At 46.7% G+C, this 22,936-nt stretch overlaps 1 protein-coding gene and 1 long non-coding RNA gene across 2 annotated transcripts; one reads left to right on the top strand and one right to left on the bottom strand.

The window, feature by feature from the left end:
- Positions 1 to 4,445: 4,445 nt before the first annotated feature.
- UCP2 (uncoupling protein 2) lies at positions 4,446 to 14,430 on the bottom strand. The gene is made up of 8 exons (XM_032956480.2): positions 14,263 to 14,430; positions 11,814 to 11,992; positions 10,506 to 10,832; positions 9,727 to 9,943; positions 8,098 to 8,295; positions 7,634 to 7,735; positions 6,726 to 6,906; positions 4,446 to 5,864 (listed from the first exon to the last, which is right to left on the bottom strand). Exons 3-8 carry the CDS (start codon positions 10,629 to 10,631, stop codon positions 5,750 to 5,752), a joined length of 939 nt encoding a protein of 312 aa, XP_032812371.1. The 5' UTR covers positions 10,632 to 10,832; positions 11,814 to 11,992; positions 14,263 to 14,430; the 3' UTR covers positions 4,446 to 5,749.
- LOC116943558 (uncharacterized) lies at positions 14,405 to 22,669 on the top strand. The gene is made up of 3 exons (XR_004402987.2): positions 14,405 to 14,494; positions 17,322 to 17,518; positions 18,732 to 22,669. It is a non-coding gene; the product is annotated as an uncharacterized LOC116943558 (long non-coding RNA).
- Positions 22,670 to 22,936: the final 267 nt, after the last annotated feature.

Raw genomic sequence — 22,936 nt, 5'->3', positions numbered from 1 at the left:
ATGCATACATTGTCTAAGCATGTTTGTTTGCAAGTTTTACCACGTGTGTGTGTGTGTGTGGTTAATGCAGACTCGATGCCTTGTAGTAGGTGTATATTTGATGTTTGAACATCTTAACGCCTGTATTTTGTTTTTTTGCCAGAAAGGGTGAAGCCAATTATTTGTTCATCTTGCTCTCATCAGCTTACTACACTTGAGGGGCATCTGCCTGAACCCCCACCCAGGACCTCAGCAGTGCCAGCTCAATGGTGCTAGTTCAGTGCGATGACCTCTAAGCCACCCGGCCAACTCTGACGAAATGCTCTACAGCTAGATGTGACCTACAATATGTTGAGTAAACTATGGACAACGAGTCAAAACTTATTATTGTAAAAGTGAGATCTGTTTATTTGCTGAATTGAGATTGGCTGTGTCAATGCAGGACCGTGAGGATAATGGCATGGGCAAGTCTTCATCCAGCAGTGGATAAATCGTAGCTGATGACGATGGTACAGTATTGGGTTGCATTAATGTAAAATAAAGCGCTAAATTTTAGTTTGTGGAAAGTTATAAGATCCACTCTCTTTTAACCACCTTATACGTTCAACTTTGGACCCTGTACACCCAAGATTTAAGACGCTTAAGCTTGTTTTAACTTTAATAATGTTAAGCATGTTCTGAAGGCAGATTCAAAGGTTATGGAAGTCATGAAGATTTATGGGATATGTTACTTTAAGGTTATCTCAAGTACCTGACTAACACGACTCTGTAAAGGTGGTGTTTAGTACTGACTGGGGTGGAAATTGATGAGCAGATTACAAGGTAAGATGATCTTCCACGTCTCTGATGTCCTGTGCTGTTGTTTATGGTATATTAACTGCGGTAATATGGTTACATGCACATACTCATTTACAGAAGATCACCATTGGGAACTAATAATAAGCATATTTTTCGTTTTACACGTAGGCTTTCGCGACCAATATCATCCATAATAGAGAATTAATAATACGCATCTTTCCCACAGCCTGGAAAAAATGTGACAATGTCATGTGAGTGTTCTCTTATGAGTCTGGTATTTTACAATATATGGAGGTATTTATCAAAAACACCATAATATTTAAAGTGTTTTTTGCGTGTTCCATATTGATCTACAGCAGGTTGTGGGCACCCCGAGTACTGTATTGATTTTCGTGTTGTTTTTTTTTATCACAGAGCACACATTTTTTAACTGATAATATCCATCACACGTATTTTATTTCGTCTTCAATCGTATGTACTATTTCCTAAATGTATTCGTTAAAATATAAAGGATGTTATTACTTTTTCAAATAATTTTTGGAGAAAAATTATCCGTTTTTGGAAGGAGGTATTCGATATATTTTTTTAATCGAACCTATTTATTTTTCAAACAAATTAAAACTGAACAGCTTTTTATTGTACTGATCCGCAGCAGGTCTCTTCACATGATCCTCAGTGGTCCGCGGTCCAGATGTTTTTTTTCGAATACTGTGGTCAGGAGAAACTGGCAATCAAATACAACGTAGTCTCCGCAACATACAGGCACAGCCCTTGTCAATCCATTGTTGGATGTGCGTTGTTTGAGCATACTTCACCACGCTAGCCAGTGCAGGTTCGTGAAGGTGAGTGCGGCATAGACATTGGAGCATAATACAGTGACAACTATGGCTTTTGATACATTACCCTCTGCTGACATCACCTGATGTCGCATGCTCGTCGCCCGTCCAAGCACTAGCCAGTCTCACAGCCCGACTTTGCTTTTCAGATCCCACGTCAACCGGCACCTTGCGGGTCATTTCATCAGAGGCACCTCCGATTAGCACGGCTGGCTACGTACGCTGCGAAAGAAGTTCAACATACCATACAAATATACGTACACAATACGTAACATGTGCATACAAATATGCAATTTAAAGTGCTAATGAGTTTTACGGCTTCCTTGCCTTCAGCGTAGGGTGCGATCTATGAGTCAAGTTTCTGTTCACTTTTTAAGAATGCCATGACAATCTCTTCGCCCCCGTGTCAACATGTACGTCACTCACCTGGTCTTTCTTTACACCCTTTCTGGGAAATAATGAAGACTGTTTTCCGCTTTTGAATCATTCACGAACTTACGACCACAAGGGAATTCAGATCTTAAATTGCTTCCCCTTGAGTGAGGTTCACGAGATACGAGAAGTTGTAAAGAAAGAGGCAAACGCCATACTTCACCACGCCGGTCAAGTGTGGGTTGGTGAAGGCGGGGAGCATAGTTATACGGTACAATTTTTTATTTTGCTACACTGCCCTCTACTGCACGGTGGTCACCCATCCCGAGCACGGTCCAGGCTCATGTCTGCTTAGCTCCCGACACGCAACGAGATGGGGCACATTCTGGGTGATTTGGTCACAGGTTTGGACGGTGTCTGTGTGCCTTTTAAGAAGCGGTCACTGGCAAAGTTGTTGGCGAAACGCTTCTGATTAATGTTAAGGGGGGGGGGGGGGGGGGCATCCTTGATTCGAATACAACATGGCTTGAGAAGCCATCATCACCACTACCACCACCATAATCACAACGATCAAATAAATGGTACGTGTATATTAAATAGTTTTAGATTACGCGCACGAATAGGACAATACACCCATGGCACCTGAGTCTGCCCCGTGCCCTCCTGCCGGCAGGGAGCCTCGACACTTCACGTGGCCTCGAAGTGCTCCGAGCGTGGCACAAGGGCCGTGGTCACGTCGCCGCCACTTAGTGGCGAACGGCGGTGGTGGTTCTTGTGACCGGTGGCGCAGTGGTTAGCGCGCTGCCCTACGAATTCGATTCCCGCTCAAAACCAACATCGGTGACGGCTCTCTGAGCTAGCGGACATCTGTAAAAAAAAAAAGAGCTTAATCGCTCGTCAGATTCCTCCAGTCTAACTAAAGATTCTGAGTGTGAAAAATAATTCTGAAACGTACCGGGTCCTCTCCTAGGTCGACTCAACCTTAAACGAGCACTTGTCCGCTGTGTGTGTGCATCAACACCGGGAGAACTAAGGCCGCGGTGTGTGGTGGTGCTGCTCGCTAACAGCACTTGCCCCAAACAGTCGGTGGAGGCGACACGGGGAGTCGTTGTCCGCGCGTCATCTCGGCGCGTGGCGTCACCGCACGGCTCAGCTTCTTGCGGCGGAAAACAACAACAACAACCAACAACAACTAACAACAACCAACAACAAACAACGGGGTGATGTAGCAGACGAGAGGTAGCTTGCGTGTTTAGTGGCTGTGGGCTCTTAACCTCAACAGCAGCAGCAGCCTCGCGCCGCTTTTTGGTTCTCAATCATAACTTTTTATATATGTTAATAAATACATGGGGTTTGACGAAAGGAAGTCAGTTGCTACTTAAGTGCCCCGCGCTCCATTTGTGTTTTCGACTATTTATCTTCTAATCAAACCTGTCCGTGTCTCGCCAGCCCCCCCCTCTCCCCCAGAAAGGGCATCTCGCACCCCCTGGGTCTGAGAATCTCCGAGTCGGATGAACGCCGCCTTCCTCTGAATGACCTCCGCCCTTCAAACTCGTCCACCCACACGTGGTTGAGACGCTGCTGTTTGTATCCAGCATCGACCGGGGGTCGGAAACCTGTGGCTCTCTTTAAGGACCGATTCGTGACGTTGTCCGCATACCTTTGTGGCTTTTTCAATATTGAGTTGTGGTGGAGTTGTTTTTTACCGAATCCGTAAACACAAATGCGTCTTCTTGTTATTGCGGGTTGCCCACGCCCCCTGGTGTAGACCACCAGAGGACGCTGGCGATGTGGCACGGGAGGAAACGGGCGCTTCCACATTGTTTCCAGCAAGTGGAACTTGGCCTCACGCTGTGCTACGTGGCGGTAATCATTGTGAACAGCTCAGGGCTTGCCATCGCAGTGAGTTGGGGTCCAACGACGACAGACGAACACTGGGGAGGCCCTTCACAGCAAGAGTTTGACAAAAGGACTGTACACCTCCCCCCCACCTCCATGCATAATCAGGTTTTCGTCATTACTTTTCATCATTAAATTACATTTCACGTTTTCGCATTAATGTGTATCACGTCGACACCTTTATACAAGGGATCATGTTTGCAATAACCACAACACAAGCAGTCAAAATGCAAATAAAAAAGAGAACTAGTATGCCTTTTGGCGTCATGTGGTCCAACACCAGTGGAGACTAGGCTCTAAGAAAAGCCGTCTCGGGTGTGGACCAATCAACTTCAAGGACAGTGCATATCATTATCAGTTGTTTCTTTTTGTTTGCATTTTGACTGCTTGTGTTGTGGTTATTGCAAACATGATCCCTTGTATAAAGGTGTCAGTTTTGGTGCCAGATAAAAGGGTAAAAACCTATTACTAGATCTTGCTACTGGCAAAGGAGGTCTCATAGTGTATCACGTTGTAGTTGTTTTTTTTTGTGGCTGGAATAAGGCAAGACAAGGAGCACCGTTCATTTGTACATTTTAAAACATGCAAGTTTATTTAATTAAACCAACATTTTCAAAACGCCCACAGCAAGCTGTGTTGGTAAACTGAAGGTGTGCGTGTGCATAGTTTCAAAAACGTGTCAACAAAGCACCCCGTTAGTTTTCACACGCCATCGCAGAGAAATTAACCACAGAGAAGCACAAATCAGGCATGCACCAGGAGATAAAAACACATCAGGATTCAGAACCGACCACGAGAAGTTATTCATGTGGAATTCAAATATCTTCAACCCTGTCGTTTGTGCGGCCAAATGTGAACCATCCATAGAAAACACGCTAGTTTGAAATGTAAACGTTAAATTATAGTCGTGTACTCCCCTCCCACACGCGCGCAAATAATCAGCCATTCGAGAAAGACGTACACCACTCTAATTGTACCAGCAGCTGTAGCCTTAAGAAAAAACAGTAATTATTGCTCACTTAACCGAGCATCCGAAATTCAGCAATCGTACAGTTTTGGTCTACTTACAATTGTGCATAAGTGATACGGTTAATTCAACAATGCTGTCGCAAGGTAAAAAAAACCCCGAAAAAATGCTGGTCAACACATGGTTGTAAGTTCATTAAAAAGGTTGAAGCTGCTGCAAATGTTATAAAAGGCAAATTAAAATCCTCGTATGGTTAATGCCCAAAGTCTAAGCACAAAGATTCCTCAGCTGTGCAAATATCACCAGAAGACATCCTCCTAAAGTAATTTAAATAATCACCATGTACTAGAAACAGTCAGTACTACTTACGACTGCCACTAATAAAAAAAAGTTAATTTCGACCAGCGATCAAAAAGGCACAACAATTTAATGATAAAAACTCAAAGTACAGACTAAAAAAAAGAAATAGGAAAAATAATTATTTTTGCCTGCGAAACATCCTGGAATATGCGGCAAAGGCGTAAACGATAAAGGCAGAGCACTAGTGGAATAGGACCCGAACCTGGTCTGGGTTTAACTCGTGAATTCTTCCCTCCACCGCAAGTCAACTTAAACTTGGCCACTTACAAGAATTAAAGGATTTCAAAGCAAGCGTTTCACATTGACGAGCAACACAGGCAAAAAAAAAAAAAACTTAATATTTGGGGAAAACGTAGATCAGGGGCAGTAACGGCTGCAGCAATGAGCCCTATCGTGAAGAATAATTATTTCGAGCAAAATGTTTGCCGTGCGTTGTTGTTCTGTTCGACGAAATGTCTTGCACCACTCGGCCGCCGTTCCCGTGCTTGGTCACGTGCACGGAACGACGGACTGTTGGGGGCCCGAACACAACCTCCTTCTAGAAGGGCACCTCCCACGACTGCTTGGCCATCATGATGCCGCGCTTGAGCTGCTCGTACGTGACGAACATCACCACGTTCCAGGAGCCCAGGCGCAGGAATGACGGCACAAACCTGCAAGCGGCGCGCACGCACGGAAAACACGCGCGTCAAGCAACGCGAGCCCACAGCCATGCGAGAGGAAAGGGGAGTCACTGACAGATTTAGATCCAATCTCCTGCCCCCCCCCAGCTCCCCCCAATCATTGGGAGCCAAGAGGATCAAGTGACGTGTTAAACCAATGCAAGACAAGGTGCGATCAAGAAGCCATTTGTTGATCATCATGTACGCAATTTCTGTTAGAATTTGAAAATGTTTAATGACTAACGCTTTCATAATAAACAAAAATACCTTATTAATTTGAAACACCGACCTCAACATTGGGTGTGTGTACATGTAAATATTAAAAATGTGAACAATGACATTTTATGACAGACATATCCGAGGGAGCGTCTCTACATCCACTTTCATCGCGCTTGTAGCGGAGTATCTGACATGGAGGTTCTGCGCCCTCTGAAAATTGGTATGAAGCATATTTAATAAGAGTACAATTGGCATGTAATGATTTAGCATCCCCCACCCCAATCAATTAAGTTATCTAAATACGAGCATTAAATCTTCTGTTTTGTATTGTATAGTTTGGCTTTCGCCAGGTCTAAATTGAGATTTTGATTTATTGTTTGTTCCCAAGCCAACGTCGCGCAAATTGTAAAGAAAGTGTTCTGTACGCACTCAATTTCATACAAGTAGAGTAATGTGTACTTAAGAATCGAGCGTGAATATTTTAAGAAAAATGTACGTGTCTACTACCTACCACTACGGGGGGGGAGCCGTGTCAGCTGGGAGTTTAAAGATCACGTCACACAAACCATCGCGGCGAGGGCAGGTGCTGCCGATGACCCGAGACGAACCCCAAAGTCCACTTTACGCTCTTACCCTTTGTAAAAAGCCATGGCTCCTTCTTTAGTCAGCATGAGGTAGGCACAGTTGAAGGCACTGCGATACTGGCCGGGGGCAGAGTTCATGTACCGCGTCTTCACCACATCCACGGGCGAAGCCACCACCGTGGTGCAGAAACCCGCTCCGAAGGCGGACACGAAGTGGCAGGGCAGGTTGTCTGTGAGAGACAGAGGTGCGGGAATGAGATTGAGAGGGCCAGGCAGCCCGGTTGAGTGGCGCGCTTGACAAGTAAACCGGCAGGCGAAACAATAATTAAATGCAGACCATGCACCTGCAGTGGGGTGGACAACATGTGTTACGTGCATCCTTGCCGTGGAACTGGGATGTGTCCAAAAATAATAACAGGAGGGTCCCGAGTCACTCATGTAAAAACATGCGAATTAACACACATCGCTCGCAATATGTGCATGTGAGATTTGACGCACGATTAAATTAAAAATCACATGCCTCGGGTTAGGTTTCATGCAAACAAAAAATTGTACGAATAAGATACAACTAAATATGAAAAAAAAACATGAAGCACCAGAAGATATTAAATTGATCATTCATTTCGAAATTGCAACTGCCTAAATGAGCAAATTGCATAAAATATTTTGTCAAGTGGGAGGGGGCGGGGGGCAAATCACACATGCTTGGCATTAGGTGTTCCCTTCGTGTCAAAATACCTTTGTCCAAAAGGGGTTTCGGAACATTTTAAGGGTGGCAGTTTTTTCACGGTTATGGGAGAAGTGCCCCGTCAAAACAAAAACAGGGTTGGAAGAATGAACCGCGCCCAGACTTAAGGACGCACTGCACTACCAGGCGTGCAACATCTTGCGCTAGTAGGTGCGTGTGGGAACAGCTGCGGGCATGAGGAGGCAATGCTCTGCGTGCGGGGGCCTCACCAGTCAGCAGTTTGTACTTGAGGATGGTGTCCTTGATGATGTCATAGGTAACGAGCTCCGCGCAGTTCACGATGGCGTTGCGCGTGATGTTGGGGCCGGTGCCTACACGGTCACACAAATAATAATTACACGACTGTCACGCGTGGTCCAACTTAATACGACCATCACGTGGACGAGTGCATGTGAACGTACGACGTCTTATCGTTTTTAAAAGTATTTAAACAAGGCCCATTGAACCATGTTTGTTAAAATGAAGAAGTCCCCGTGAAAAACAAAAGGCTCCCCCACTCCCCAGAAGCCATCGAGGCTGAAGGGGCACGCTGCGACACGAGATTTCCGAACGGATTCTCCGTCTCGCGACATGACACAGACAGCACGACTGCAAGATATTGGGAATGGAGAGACAAAGAGAGCGGGGGGATGCGTTTGGAAAGAAACCGAAGGCTGCACGGCCGTGAATTTACCTTTCCAGAGGCCACGGACGCCCTCCTCCCGTGCGATGGTCTTGTAAGCGTTCATGGTTCCGCTGTAACGCTTGGAGGTGCCCAGCATGTTCACCTGCGCCTGGAATCGAACCTTCACAACATCGGTGGGCTGTGCAAAGGTCACGGCCATCGCACCGGTGGTGCAGCCGGCCAGCAGGCGGCAGCCAATTCCCGCGTCTGCGATGCGCACGCAAAAAAAAAATAAAAAAGAAAGAAAACGTCAACTATGCAAAAATCGCATTAAAATTCAACATCAGTTTTCAAATTCCTCATTTCGAGCCAAGGTGACCTTGTCCTATCTCAAAAGAACAACAGTGGCCAATCTGAGATTCACATATGCATACTCAGCAGAATTCCCCAACGTATTACATCATGTACATTTGTGTGCCAGGCAGTAATACTGTATACCCTCCCTTGGGAGGTATATAAACTACTGAAACTCATTCGCGCTTTGGCAAGAGATACCTGGCAAATGTAAAAATGGTAAACAAAAATAGTTTACTTTCTGCCAATCCACTGCTGGATGAAGGCCTCCCCACACCATATCCGGTTGTAGGGCATGTCAGTCGTGGGGGTTATTTGGCCATACTTCACAGTGCAGGTTGGCGAAGGGAACACTCGGTGCCAATGTCTATAAATCGCTCATCGCCAATGTTAGCTGCGAGCAATAATGGAACTCAGGTCACCGGGTTCTTAAGGTGCGGTGCTTTAACTGCACCACCCCTCCCAGTAACAGTTATTAATAGAGACTTTCAGTGGATTATGACTATTCACAGAGTACAGTCTGAATTAGTGGGCAATGCTTACAAATGGCATATCCAGTCCACAAAGACTATACAATTTACATTACTTTCTCTGTAACCAGGATCGTGTCAACAAGTCTTGAAAACAGCTTACAAAGATATATATATTTTTAAAGAGTCATGTTCCTGGAGAAAACCCATCCACACACAAGGGGGTATCACTCAAGCCTGCACCGAGAAGCTGCTGGAAATCTACTTTCTTGTGAACACAAACTGCACATTTTTCACAAGCAGGTGAGCCTGTTCCATTGCTATTAATATTGAATACCAGATTATTATTTAAACTTGTTTTGTTTTTTACATTGTGGTGAATGTCACACCTCGAGATATACAAATCGAAAACAATCTCTAGATTTGCGGTCCAAAAATAACACGGCCACCGATTTGACTCATTTTAAACTGGCGATTCGAAACAAGGATGTGTGCATTTTACACACAGGATGGTGACGTTACGTGACGTGCAATGCATATTCTCTGGTTCTTCTTTCGGGCAAGGTAATGGAGATGCAGTCACGAAAGTTAAGCAAAAATGCAATGCATTATTGGAGGACACCTATCTTACAGTCACAAGCACACCCTTTTCCGTTTACAAGTCAACGTTTGCAGGCATTGTTAATCTAATTTCCAGCCTCTCTCACACGAGTTCATAATCTCCGACGCGTTCGTAATCATTTGCAGAATGTGTTAAAGTTGGTCTAAAAACCCATCCTTGCGCGTACCGCGAGCTTACAAATTCATTCACGGCCACCGCCGTCCCGCAAAACGATTAAAAAATATATATGCAAAAGCAGCGGCGGCAGCTCACGTTCAGCGCCGTTGGTGTAGAAGTTCTTGACGGAGTCGTAGAGGCCGATGCGGACCGAGGCGAAGCTCATCTGACGCTGCAGGCCGGCGACGAGGCCGCTGTAGAGGCTGCGCGGGCCCTCCGTGCGTACCATTGCCGCGATGGTGCCGAACACGCCGCGGTATTGTACGCCGGCAGAGCGCGCCGCCCCCTCTCCGCGCTGGCACTCGCCCTGGACCTGACGGCGCAAACGCGGGAGATGGAGAGCCGGTCAACGTCGGCAAGCCTTTATTCCGTTGACCCGCGAGCGATTTGCCACGCGCCAAAGTGGACCGCTGGGTAATATAAAAATGGAGTCACTTCCCGATTCTCTCGACCAGCAGATGTTCGGCCAATCGACTTAATTTTGGCAAGCACAAATTATGATTGGTAATACGTGCGTTTTAGGCATTAGGTAAATAAAGGTTTTAGGAAACCCAGTATTACTCTGCAAGCGATGGGTAAATATACCACGTAATACGAGGTCTGGGATTAAAAACTTTTTACCGCTCACCATGCGTCAAAACAAGTCGCCCCATAATCCAATCCCCTCGGCTGCAGTGCCTCCTGACAGACGACGCCGCTCTACCATCGTGATAATAACAACCACATTTGTTTTTCCAGTGCCATAATTTCAGACCGCGTAACGATGCCGAGGCCCTCTGGCGAAGCTCGAGCGTAGGAGGCACACGGCAACTCTCGGTTTAAGTCGACCCTCGAGCAGTATATCTGCGGTGGTGCCACAGCACCGCACTCCGTACCTGCAGGCGGACTTTAGCCGTGTCCAGAGGGAACGTGATGAGGTCGGCAATGCACGCCGCGGTGCCAGCGCCGATGAACTTCACAGCCGCGGTCGGCGGAACATCCGTGGGCCGGAGACCAACCATTTTTCCCCTCTGTGCGAGCGTGTTATGTTGACTTGCGGCGGATATTTTAAAAACTTTTTTTCCACAAATGTGAAAAAAAGCCTTTGCTTTTTAATGTATTTTATAGCACGAAATGAAATGAGTGGAGGGTTGGTAGAGGTGGTGGTGGCGGTCGCGGGACTGATGTAATGAAGATGCAGGTAGGTGTACTCTGCCCGAAATCTGGGGATGACAAATATATATAAAAACAGAGTTTAATAACAATGATTTTGAAATTACGAATTAAAAGTCGGAGCTATGGTTCCGAAATTAAATTCATTTGGAGAATATTTACTCGAGAAAGCATAGCTCAATAACATTCATGACTCCACTTCAGATTAAGACAAAATTCCTGCTCTGGTCAAATTTGTAGTAAACTCATTTTAGTTAAAGCAGCAGCCATTAAATTTAATAAAAGTTTGGGGGGGGAAAATAAATCACAGGATATATTTACAAGACTTGAGAGAAAACCCTACCCTAAATCACTAAAATTTGACGTTTAAATAGGTTCCAGTGAAGAGCAATATCCAAACCAGCCTTGGTCTGCAACTCCTGAACAAGCCCGCACTGACCAGCATAGTGAAGTATGGTCAAATGAGCCCAACGATCAACATGAAGTGGCGAGGGCTTCATCCAGCCATGGATTTACAAAGGACAGAATCATTACATTAACAATCGGGATAACCCTGTATATAACTACATTAAATCACAAGAATCCCATTTTGGAAAACGGAAACCTACTAATCACATTTCGAATAAAAGTTTGGTTTCATTGAGCTCTTAATTTCTCAATGGCCATGACAAATGTTTATCCATAGAGGTTTTTTGGGCTAGATCGCGATCCAACCCAAACAAAAAGACTATTATGGACGATATTGGTTGCGAAAGCTTACGTGTTAAGATGTATATCACATAACACACATATACACCATATGCTTCGTGGCTCGGGCAATTATGACACTCACCACAAGATGACGCTAGAGCATTCGCGACTTCGGCCATGTCACAGATTAAAAGTGCATTTCACAGCAACGTCCCGAGTACGTTTGATTGAACACGTTGCGGCAGCGACTAGAGCAGCCAAGACTGGAGCCTCAAACGAAAACCGAGAAACACGTGGAGGAGGAGGAGGAGGAAGGGTTGGTGATGGTGGCAAGTCCTCACCTTGATGGGAAAGGGTTCTCAGCTCATCAAGACTCCCGAAACGCGTCCCTTTCACTGTAGTGGACCGTTTGGCAGAATTCTTGGACCAGGGCTTCTTCCATAAGAGTGGCGGGGACGCGACTCTTTAAGCGCATAATACGATCCTGTTGCAGCCCGCGAAACACAGCCAGTCCGCTCCCCTGCACAAGGAGGGGGCGAAACAAGACGAATGTTTGCGGCACGCGTACAGTGGCGACACGCACAGCCCTTTCGCGAACCCGCTGCTCGAAGAGGGCCTCCTTTCGCATCCAGCAACGAGGGTGATATCATAAATTGACAATACATTCAAGTTCAAGCACACCACATTGCTTTCATGGTCAATTACACAGTACCTGTCAAAAATAATACATACGGTCGCATCACCGTGATCAGTTGCTCTCAAGTGTGCTTTTAACGTTCAATCGAAATAAAGGTTTAAAAAAAGAAAAAACCCAGGCCTTCATCCAGCAGTGGATTTTAAGCCACTGCTGAAGACCATAATTTACGACAGTTTCCACTTCGGCCAGCAACTATGGGCAAGAGAGCGGGTGGGCGCACCACGCTCCGATCCCAGGCCACGGCTAACATCAGTGGCGAGCGACGGATGATGAGAGCCCCCTCTGATGAACCAGCGCGGTGAAGCAGAAGATCCGAAATGAATTCCCACGACCCAACACCGTTGCGGAGAGGCCACAAGGAAGATCCCTCCTCCATCTTCGCAGCCACACACACACAAAATGTTTTTACTGCTGCACAATTTAATTATTCCGTCCATTTTGCCCGGGTGATCTTCGCGCAGTTGGGCAACAAAAACAGGCAACAACGTTGCCCAACAGCTGTTTTTCCATTGTAGCAGGGGCCGGCATTCAACATGCCGAGGAGGAGCCGTTGATTATTTCTCCTCTCTAATGTGGTTTTAAAAAAAAAACTCAATATTTTAAGAGCCCCCAATGCACACGGTTCAGTTCAGTTTATTTTTGGTATAGCCCTGCGAGCCATTCGGCTCTTGAAACGGGTGCAACCACAACAAACAAAAAACACACGAACAATAAAAACATCTTAAAGTGACTACGTGGTGAACACGAGACGGTGGTCCTTAATAAATAACGTCACGTAGAAAGTCCTTAAAAAATAAGCGCACATTGACGACCCCTGCACTTGAGCAAGGAAGTGGTGCGTGCGGTGTGTGCGGGGAGCGGTGGTGCAGCGGTTAGCGCGCTGCGCCACGAACCCGGCCACCCGAGTTCGATGCCCGCTCACGGCCTACACCCAGTGACGATTGTCTGAACCGGTCCTGGGCCTCCCCTAGGTCGACTCAGCCTCAAAATGAGTACCTGGTGCGGTGTGTAAATCATCGCCACTGGGAGAGACAAAGGCGGCCGGGCGTGGTGATTGCCACCCACCCCCTCGTGTGCCGTGCCGGCCTTCATTAGGCGCTGCTCGCTCACAGCACTTGCCCCGACGTTCTGGGCAGGTTACACGGGGGATCTTTGTCTGTGGGTGCGTGGCACGGTGACTCACGCAGCGCAGTGGCCATGCCAGTCGCGGCCGCAAGCCGGTTCCGCGTTGAACAAAGCGCGTGTCGAGACGGATCCATGGCCAACCACACACACACACTACGGTGTACATACACAGACAAAGACCCCCAGTGTAGCCTTAACAGACTGTAGGGGCAAGTGCTGTTAGCGAGCAGCACCTATGAAGGCCAGCAACCAGGCCCGGCCGCCTTTGTCTCCCCAGTGGCGATGATTTACTACACACACCGCACCAGCTACTCAATTTGAGGCCGGGTCGGCTTAGGGGAAACCCGGGTCGCCGGGTTCGTAGCGCTAAGCGCTGCGCCACCGCTCCCCACTCGCTTGCTCGCGCACACAATCACGATTCGAGCAGGTCTGGCGCACCTCTTACACAGCCCTTTGTTTTAATCCACTGCTAGCGTGCGGCCCTTCCCACGCCTGTGTGTATACGATAGCCTAGCCATGGTGCGCGTTCTGCGCGTTATCCAAGAGAGCGATAACTTTATCGGCCGAGCGGCTCTCCTCCTTGACACAAAGATCACCGCCTTGAACACAAAGATCACCGCCTTGACACAAAGATCACCGCCTTGAACACAAAGATCACCGCCAACATCCTGCACGGCGAGTCCGGAACTACAGTGGCGTGCCACATGCGAGAAGTGGCGCGCACGTGGACAATGCAAGACGAGTACAGTGCACCAGACCCGGCACGTTCTACTTTCAGGCGTCGTGCCAACGTCGGCCCAACGTCTGCACTAGGAAGAGTTGCTAGTACAACGATGTCCCCAGGTCCCCACCATCCCCACCATCCCCCCCAGCGCGGTTGTAACCCGAGCCTTGGCCAAGCCGTTCCCAACCATCGCGAGCACACGCGGAGACACCGGGCGGGTCACAGCGCGGCTTCGGTTACTCACCCCGGGCGAAGACTCCTCCAGCAGGGTGCCGGCGGTCACTGTTGGAGGCGCCGCTAGTGCCTGGAGACCAGCCCGGCGTATGCGAGCTGCTGCTGCTGCTGTGGCGGTGGAAGGAGCGAGATGCCAGTGAGAGGGGGGGGGCCCGTGGGAGTGCTCGACGACGTCGTCCTGTGGGGGCTCCTGCGCGTCCGTCGCTTTTAAAGGCCGGGAAGTGGTGACGACATCGTCCCAGGTCTCCTCCCCTCCCTCCCCTCCCCTCCCTCCCCTCCACTCCCTCCCCTCCCTCCACTCCCTCCCCTCCACTCATCTCCGCTCCTCCAGCCCCCCCAAATCCATGCGTCCCTTCCTCCACGTGCCAACCTCGCGCGCTCTTTTTGCCGAACCGTTGACGATTCAACTGACAGCAAATTTACTTTTGCGTCTTGGAATACTAAAAGTGTTGTTGTTTATTCGAATGTAAGTCGCAGGGTAGAAGATTTGGCTTCGCGTGTCTGCCGTATCACACTCACCTGCGTGTAATACAGGTCTAATAACACGTAGAAGTGAAATAATAAAAGAATACAAATAAAACAATAACATTCTCACGACGTTTGTGTACCCGCTGCTGGATGAATGGTCGTTTCATATGTTTGCATTTATATCGCCAGGTCTCTCTTTAGTCGCAATGATTTATCCCGTAACTGATCATTAAAAGATATTTATATATCTGATAGGCGCAATGATTTATTGGACTGGTCACGACTTGAGTCAGGTCGAGTGATATCTGAAACGCGTCTAAGCTCACCCACTTCCACTCGCTAACCTCTCAACTACAACGGTGGTGAAGTATGGTCAAACAACTCCGAAAAATGACCTGGCGTGGGGAGCCCTTCATCCATCAGTGGATTGACGCAGTGGCCGTGAATTAGTATTGAATGTTTCACATTGATAGTGTCACAAGTTCAAGTCGTAAACACGTTTCCTGCAGTGAGATTGCAACGTCTTTTCATTTTCTCCTGCTCAAGACCTTACACGCAATTGATGGCCTTACGGTTTAAATATCCATATGCAGTAATTGACGCAGGGTGTGATTGCTTAACAATCTAAATCACGGGCATGTATGAACAATTATCGATGTGAAATAGTCTCACCTAGCAGAGATACGTTCCTGGGTTTAATATTTAACTAGGCACATCAAAGTCATGAACCCATAGAATACCTCGCTGATGAGACATTGATCAGCAACGTGGACATTCCAAAAACGCACAAATGCGTGCATTGTCCTTTTCTGATGATGTTTTTTTCTCTCGCCGCTTTCATATTCAAACACGGACACTGACAAAGGAAATGGAAATCAAAGCTGAAGAAGCATCGAGAGACAGAAAGAGGAACGCACAAATTAGAGAGCGTACGCAAGCTAAAAGCATCATTTTTATTGTTAAGGAAATTAAGTAGGCTTGGTCATGCCTCTATCATGGGTAATGTCCAGTGGTCGGCAGTAATGATGATGCAGTGGCAGGCAAGGGAGGGAACGCATAGGAGATGAAGCCTACCGCATGTGCTATGTGGATTGTGGCATCGCACGGTGTGAGGGGTGATGGCGAAGGCTTTGGCAGGCAGGCCTTCTTCATGCGGCAGTGCTGTACGGTAAATTGATCATGGCTGATAATGTAACGTTATTTTAGTGTGTTGTCCTTCCCCCGCACCTTCGATTAGCCCGGTTGGCTACGTACGGTGCGAAAGGAGTTCAACATTTTTGACTTAAAACTTTCGTGACTGCAGGAATTCATATTCTTGGTTCTTTCGGTAAAGTCACGTAGGTAGAAAATAAAAATCTAATTAAAAAAATAAAAGCAAAAAATCCACGACACTTCTATCGCAACACGAGCGGTCTTCATCTTATCTCCGCCTGATGAAGACCGCTTGTGTTGCGATCGAAACGTCGTGGGGTTTTTGGTTTTATTTATTCATAATTTGTATTTTATTTTCTATCTACGTGACTTTGCCGAAAGAACCAAGAACAACTTCAACATTCATACATGTCATCAAAATTAAAACCAGAGAGCAAATTGTTCAGTGTCTCCTGCAGCACTCTTGGTTTAAGGCTGGCTTCATTGGTCTCACAAAGCCTCTTGGTATAAACTACTGTATTACATTTATTGAAAACCTCGCTTTAGTCTCCATAATATATACAGGGCGCTTAAATTTTTTTTAACACTGCTGAGAACTTGCAACAACACCACTAGAAATGTACTGCTGCTTTCGGGCTCTGGGGACCACCTGGAGAATATTCCAGGACACGTGTTGACAAAGATGACCTTTTGAAGCTATTGACATACATTTGTTTTCATGTTATCCGTTCTTTTTTCCATTAAAAACGATAAACATATAAGTGTTAACACAATTTGAAGCACCCTCTATTGCGGGTGAATCAGTGGCGCGGTGGTAAGCTCCACTGCGCTATCATCCCGTCCTACTAAGCTCGATGCACGTACAGTGATTTAAAATATATAACTGATGATATCAACCGATGCATCGTTATACATCAGATGTTATGAATCTCTCCGTCTATAGTGTCTTCCTGTAGAGGGCTGGATGTCAGAAATATTCCATTCAAAGCGCCGCAGCCATCAGCGCCGCCGTCCCACATCAAAAGGCGGAGCAGAGAACGTCCTTGCAAAGCAAGCGGCAGGTGCTAAGCGATGAGTTAATCTGCGCCACGCGTGAACCACACAGAGCTGCACCAAAACCGGACTGTCTTTGTCACGACCCTCTTGATTTGTACTTATAATTGCGTCAACTACTGCGCCACCGTCCCCCCATCCCTTAACCAACTCGCATTGACCAGCGCGGTGAAGTATAGCCAAGCAACGCCATGGCTGACGCGGTGTGCGAAGATCTTCATCTTAGCAGTAAATTGACAAAGGGCTGTACATTAATACGACGCGGCAATTTGCAGCTGTATGGTTTATCAAGTGACGCGTGCGTTTGTGTCCTTTTACAGCAATAAGCGATGGGCTTTTTTGAGACGTTGGCTCGATCCTCCAAGCTTTGATTCTCTGCTATTGTCCACGCATCAGCACGCGTGAAGGCATGGCGATGGCTTGCTGGTTGAAGACTTAAGTCGGCGTGGCAACCAAAAGCGGGAGAAACGATGGAGCGAAATCTGCAATGATCGGGCACGTGTGCGCCTGCTCAGCGGATTGCGACATCACAGGACCGTGGTGGCAAGCGAACGCCTTCATCCAACAGTGATGATGATGGACAAATAACCGAGGTGTTCTTTTAAAAGCACACGTTAAGTAGAAAACAAGCCAGCCACGTGTGTATTGACTGCGGCGGGAGCGAGCGCGTCACGCCACGTGGCCCCGCATGTATTTTTGTACAAGCCTCTACAGCACCGTCACGCGTGTGTCTGCGTGTCTGTTCAAGGGACAGTAAACAGCGTAACACTTGAATGGGCAACACACACGGCTCGCTCAGGCCGCTGCAACTTGAGAATTTCTTCAAAGTAAATGTTTCTCCCGATTGTCATTTGTGCAGCTGAAACATGGCATCAGATTGTTTGCGTGGCTGAGACAAGACACGCGCACGCGTAGAGGCTGAATATGCCACTAAGGGTACTGTTAACTCGACCATGTCCATCCAGTGCCTCGGCGAGCTGCATTGGCTTCCCTTTGCCGAACGAATACATCGCAAGGTCGCACTCATTACACACACAGAAGGCGCTTGCCACAAACGAACCACAAAACCTCGCTGATCTCGCCATAAACCATCATCACGCGCACTCCGCTCATCCTCGCAGCAGCGGCTTTTGGCGAAGCCATCGAGTACAGACGGCGGTCACCGCCATCGCGCGCTTTCAGATGCGCGTCCGAGGCCGTCTGGAACGCTCTCCCTTCCGATATTAGGAAGCCATCAGAGCTATGCACTTTTAAATCTAGTTTGAAAACTAATTTAAAACTGCGTTGTGCGTTAGTTAGTTGTCCTCCCCCCGCACCTCCGATTAGCACGGTTGGCTACGTACACTCCGCAGGAAGTGCAACACACATACATACTAACAAACATATGAATGTCCTGTGAACATCGGTGGCGAGGATAACGATCGTGATTTCATGTGCATAAGCTAATTGGCATGCGTTACAATACATGCACTTTAAATTGAGGTCGTTATTGTAAGGTTAATCTCTCTGAAGACAAAGTGTTGCCATGTCAATGCAGTTCTTTACGATGTAGGAGCAATATAGTTTCGCTGGAAGAGGGCTATTATGAATAGAAGTACAAAGAGACAACATTGTACTGTATCACTACATTTTTACTATTGGCCTATCCAGACAGTAACGCTTATACTGTATTACGCTTATACTGCATTATATATATATAAAAGTATGCATTTGTTAATATTTAATATTCTTCACTTCATTTACTTTTGGAACTTATGATGGATTTGGTTTCTTCCCCTGCCCCTACTTTGTTCGATTGTTATCCAGGTCTCCCTGGGCTTGCTCTCTCATCTGGTGCCGATGACGAACTCGTTGGTGTATGGAATTAAAGCCCCCACCACCCATCCCGGTTTGCTGTGGTCTTCTTGGGGCGGGCATGTTGACGGGTGAGGGCTGACCCATCATGGCTGGCTATTGGAATGTGGGAAACAACCTTATGCCGACATAAACACGTGGGCGAAACAGAACACATTAAATGTTTTGATTTAAAGCTTTCGTGACTGCAGGGATTCATATTGGTTCTTTCGGTAATTTTTTAAAAATATTTTTTATGATTTTATTGTTTCCCTTCTACGTGACTTTACCGAAAGAACCAAGAATACATGTTAAAGGTGTTTATTATTTCTTATTTGGGGGGTGGGGGGGAGTTAGTTCGCGTAAATAAAAATGTGTCGGTTAAACCCGCCACAGTCGATTAGTAAGATTTGTCACGTAAACAATACGTGACAATTAGTTACTAGTTCATCTCACCGGCGTGTTGGAGAGTAAACCCACATCACTTACAGTTAGCAAACCAAACAGAGCACACAGGTCACGGTGGAAATTGGCCATTATATTAACCACGCTCAGTGCATTTTGTTTCAAACTTTTATTTTTTGACGCTGTACAACAACAAAAACCCACGCAAGAGGCCATTCTCATTCAAATACCGCCCGCCTATCACGGTCGCTTTCGACTTTGCATACCGCGAATGTCCACATTAAACGGCACTGTGCAGCTGTTTAAATGTAAATACTAAAAAGCGATTAGTGGCTCACTTTCAAAGGGTGTAATGTACGTTAGCCAACCGTGCTAATCGGAGGTGCGCGGGAAGGACAACACATTTGAAACTCAATAACAATTTAATGATCATCAATAAGCATTTAACGATGTACTTTAAAGTTGGTTTGAATGAAATATAAAATGGCTCGTCACAAATGTGCAGATTTGATGATGGCTCTGAATTAGCTGTACCCTAATGTGCAAATTGCCTGTAATCTAAGGAGGCTTGGTGGCACGCTAACCACGGAGTCAGTTTACACACTCGACGATTTGATTCATACTACAGCTGCATTAGGGAATTCAAATCTAAAATACCACGTGATCATTACCAATGGCTATTGTGTGTGCCCGTGCCAGTGCAAAACACTAACCACACATTTGTAAAGACTCTTACGCCAGTATTGTGTAACCACGGGACTGCAGTAATGCACTTGCCCAAAACAATATCCCGCTGCACCTCGACTCACGTTTCAACCAGGTTCATGCTTGGCATGTTGAGCCAATAACTTTGATTTTGTGTCGAACAAATTGGAGGGCTAAGAGGAAACCCACGCTTAGGAGGGGGGAACAACCGACTATCAAACTATCCAGATAGTTACCTACTAAATGCGAATTGGCCGAGTGATGAGTCGCATAAAATAATATCCATTTTAACATTACAGAGCGTGGAGTCATGCGATTAGCGAACACCTATTGAGTTGTAACGGGATACTACCCGGTGGTTGTGGCACGCACCGCACCCAGGCGTCTCTGTTTCCCCAGTCGCCGATGCTTACACATCACACCCGGGTACTCATTTAAGGTCGAGTCTTGCCACGGGATGGTGTTACTCGTGTCACGTCGAGTCGTAGCACGGTGAGCGAAACCTCGATTCAACACGCCACGCAAACTACCCGCACATTCGCGCGCGTCGTGCCGATATGGCAGCCACCACAAGACGCGTTGGGGTGCAGTCCGGAAGGTGTCCAGTCCCCACCCAATGGTGAAGGGCGCGGGACGTGGGTTCGCTTACGGCCCGCCTCATTTGAGACGCAAGCTCGGAGCTCTGGCACAAGCACAGTTCTTGAGAATGGGAATTATTTCTTGCGAGACAACACGAACGAAAACATTAGACGGTGCATTTTGACGTCAGAGCCAAAACCACTCGAACCAGATTTTCCCAACAAAAGCCACTCGGTACCAAACTTGTTTTTTTCTCTAAATGTTTGCGTTTCTATTTAATTTATATAATTTAACCTTATGGCGGGACCCCGGGGTCCCGAATAAATGTAAGTAAACAATCTTAAAAATGTATTTATTTTTGGCGAGTCTTGCCACGGGATGGTGTTACTCGTGTCACGTCGAGTCGTAGCACGGTGAGCGAAACCTCGATTCAACACGCCACGCAAACTACCCGCACATTCGCGCGCGTCGTGCCGATATGGCAGCCACCACAAGACGCGTTGGGGTGCAGTCCGGAAGGTGTCCAGTCCCCACCCAATGGTGAAGGGCGCGGGACGTGGGTTCGCTTACGGCCCGCCTCATTTGAGACGCAAGCTCGGAGCTCTGGCACAAGCACAGTTCTTGAGAATGGGAATTATTTCTTGCGAGACAACACGAACGAAAACATTAGACGGTGCATTTTGACGTCAGAGCCAAAACCACTCGAACCAGATTTTCCCAACAAAAGCCACTCGGTACCAAACTTGTTTTTTTCTCTAAATGTTTGCGTTTCTATTTAATTTATATAATTTAACCTTATGGCGGGACCCCGGGGTCCCGAATAAATGTAAGTAAACAATCTTAAAAATGTATTTATTTTTGGCGACTCCGTCCCACCGCGCACATAAACGCTGCGACCCACCTGGCGCAGATCGTTCTGTTGTCGTGTCGTCCAAAGCGCAGCAGCGAGGACGAATGCGTAGAAGAAACAAAACTTTAAAACTATGATTAGCGCATCGTGTAGAGCTCGTCGTGAGGAATAGATTGCCGTATCGCTCGCCTTCAACAGACATAAAATGACGTCGCAATGCAGTTTATGCGAGAGCCGGGTCTTATGGGACCCCGGGGTCTCGCCATAAGGTTCAATTACGTACGTCAGTAGAATAGAACAGCTTTTAGAGATGGAATAGCTATTAGAGATGGAATGAACTACCCCGAGCAGCCATATGATTTAAACGAGTACTGTATTATCTCAAGTTTGTGAAGCAACCTGCACCGATTACATAATGCTGGAAACAGTCTGCTTAATGGAAAACAGCTGGTTAAACTGACTTTCGCCAGGTTAAATCAAGTTTCAATATTTCCCAATAACATACAGTACCTGCATTAAATGTAAAATTGAGAATTTTATTTGTTTTCAGTGCAATCACGTTTTATTGAAAACATTTACTTTCTAAAGATCTGTAGGGAAACTATTACATAAAATGTACATCTCTGGGTACATGAAGGAATGTGCTTCTAAAGCAATCAATAGATAAATTTAATTTCTATTTTGTGTTCAACCTATATAAGTATATAATTTAAATGTATAAAATATACACAGTATGAATCTGTAAGATACAGTGAGGGAAAAAGTATTTGATCCCCTGCTGATTTGTACGTTTGCCCACTGACAAATAAATGATCAGTCTATAATTTTAATGGTAGGTTTATTTGAACAGTGAGACAGAATAACAACAAAAATCCAGAAAAACTCATGTCAAAAATGTTATAAATTGATTTGCATTTTAATGAGGGAAATAAGTATTTGACCCCTCTGCACAACATGATTTAGTACTTGGTGCCAAAACCCTTGTTGGCAATCACAGAGGTCAGACGTTTCTTGTAGTTGGCCACCAGGTTTGCACACATCTCAGGAGGGATTTTGTCCCACTCCTCTTTGCAGATCTTCTCCAAGTCATTAAGGTTTCGAGGTTGACGTTTGGCAACTCGAACCTTCAGCTCCCTCCACAGATTTTCTATGGGATTAAGGTCTGGAGACTGGCTAGGCCACTCCAGGACCTTAATGTGCTTCTTGAGCCACTCCTTTGTTGCCTTGGCCGTGTTTTGGGTCATTGTCATGCTGGAAGACCCATCCACAACCCATTTTCAATGCCCTGGCTGAGGGAAGGTGGTTCTCACCCAATATTTGACGGTACATGGCCCCAGCCATCGTCCCTTTGATGCGGTGAAGTTGTCCTGTCCCCTTAGCAGAAAAGCACCCCAAAAGCATGTTTCCACCTCCATGTTTGACGGTGGGGATGGTGTTCTTGGGGTCATAGGCAGCATTCCTCCTCCTCAAAACACGGCGAGTTGATGCCAAAGAGCTCCATTTTGGTCTCATCTGACCACAACACTTTCACCCAGTTGTCCTCTGAATCATTCAGATGTTCATTGGCAAACTTCAGACGGGCATGGATGTGCTTTCTTGAGCAGGGGGACCTTGCAGGCGCTGCAGGATTTGAATCCTT

This window comes from Petromyzon marinus, chromosome 18 (assembly GCF_048934315.1).
Source record: "Petromyzon marinus isolate PM22_M1 ecotype Great Lakes invasive population chromosome 18, UKy_Petmar_22M1.pri1.0, whole genome shotgun sequence".
NCBI classification, from domain to species: domain Eukaryota; kingdom Metazoa; phylum Chordata; class Hyperoartia; order Petromyzontiformes; family Petromyzontidae; genus Petromyzon; species Petromyzon marinus.
This window is presented reverse-complemented; position numbering and strand designations above follow the sequence as displayed.

Excerpts from the sequence above, each read along its gene's own strand:
- UCP2 (XM_032956480.2), bottom strand. The coding sequence starts at position 10,631 with ATGGTTGGTCTCCGGCCCACGGATGTTCCGCCGACCGCGGCTGTGAAG. Across the intron at positions 6,907-7,633 it reads CAAGTACAAACTGCTGACTG|ACAACCTGCCCTGCCACTTC; the intron begins GTGAGGCCCCCG and ends TGTCTCTCACAG. Across the intron at positions 5,865-6,725 it reads GCCATGGCTTTTTACAAAGG|GTTTGTGCCGTCATTCCTGC; the intron begins GTAAGAGCGTAA and ends CGCCGCTTGCAG.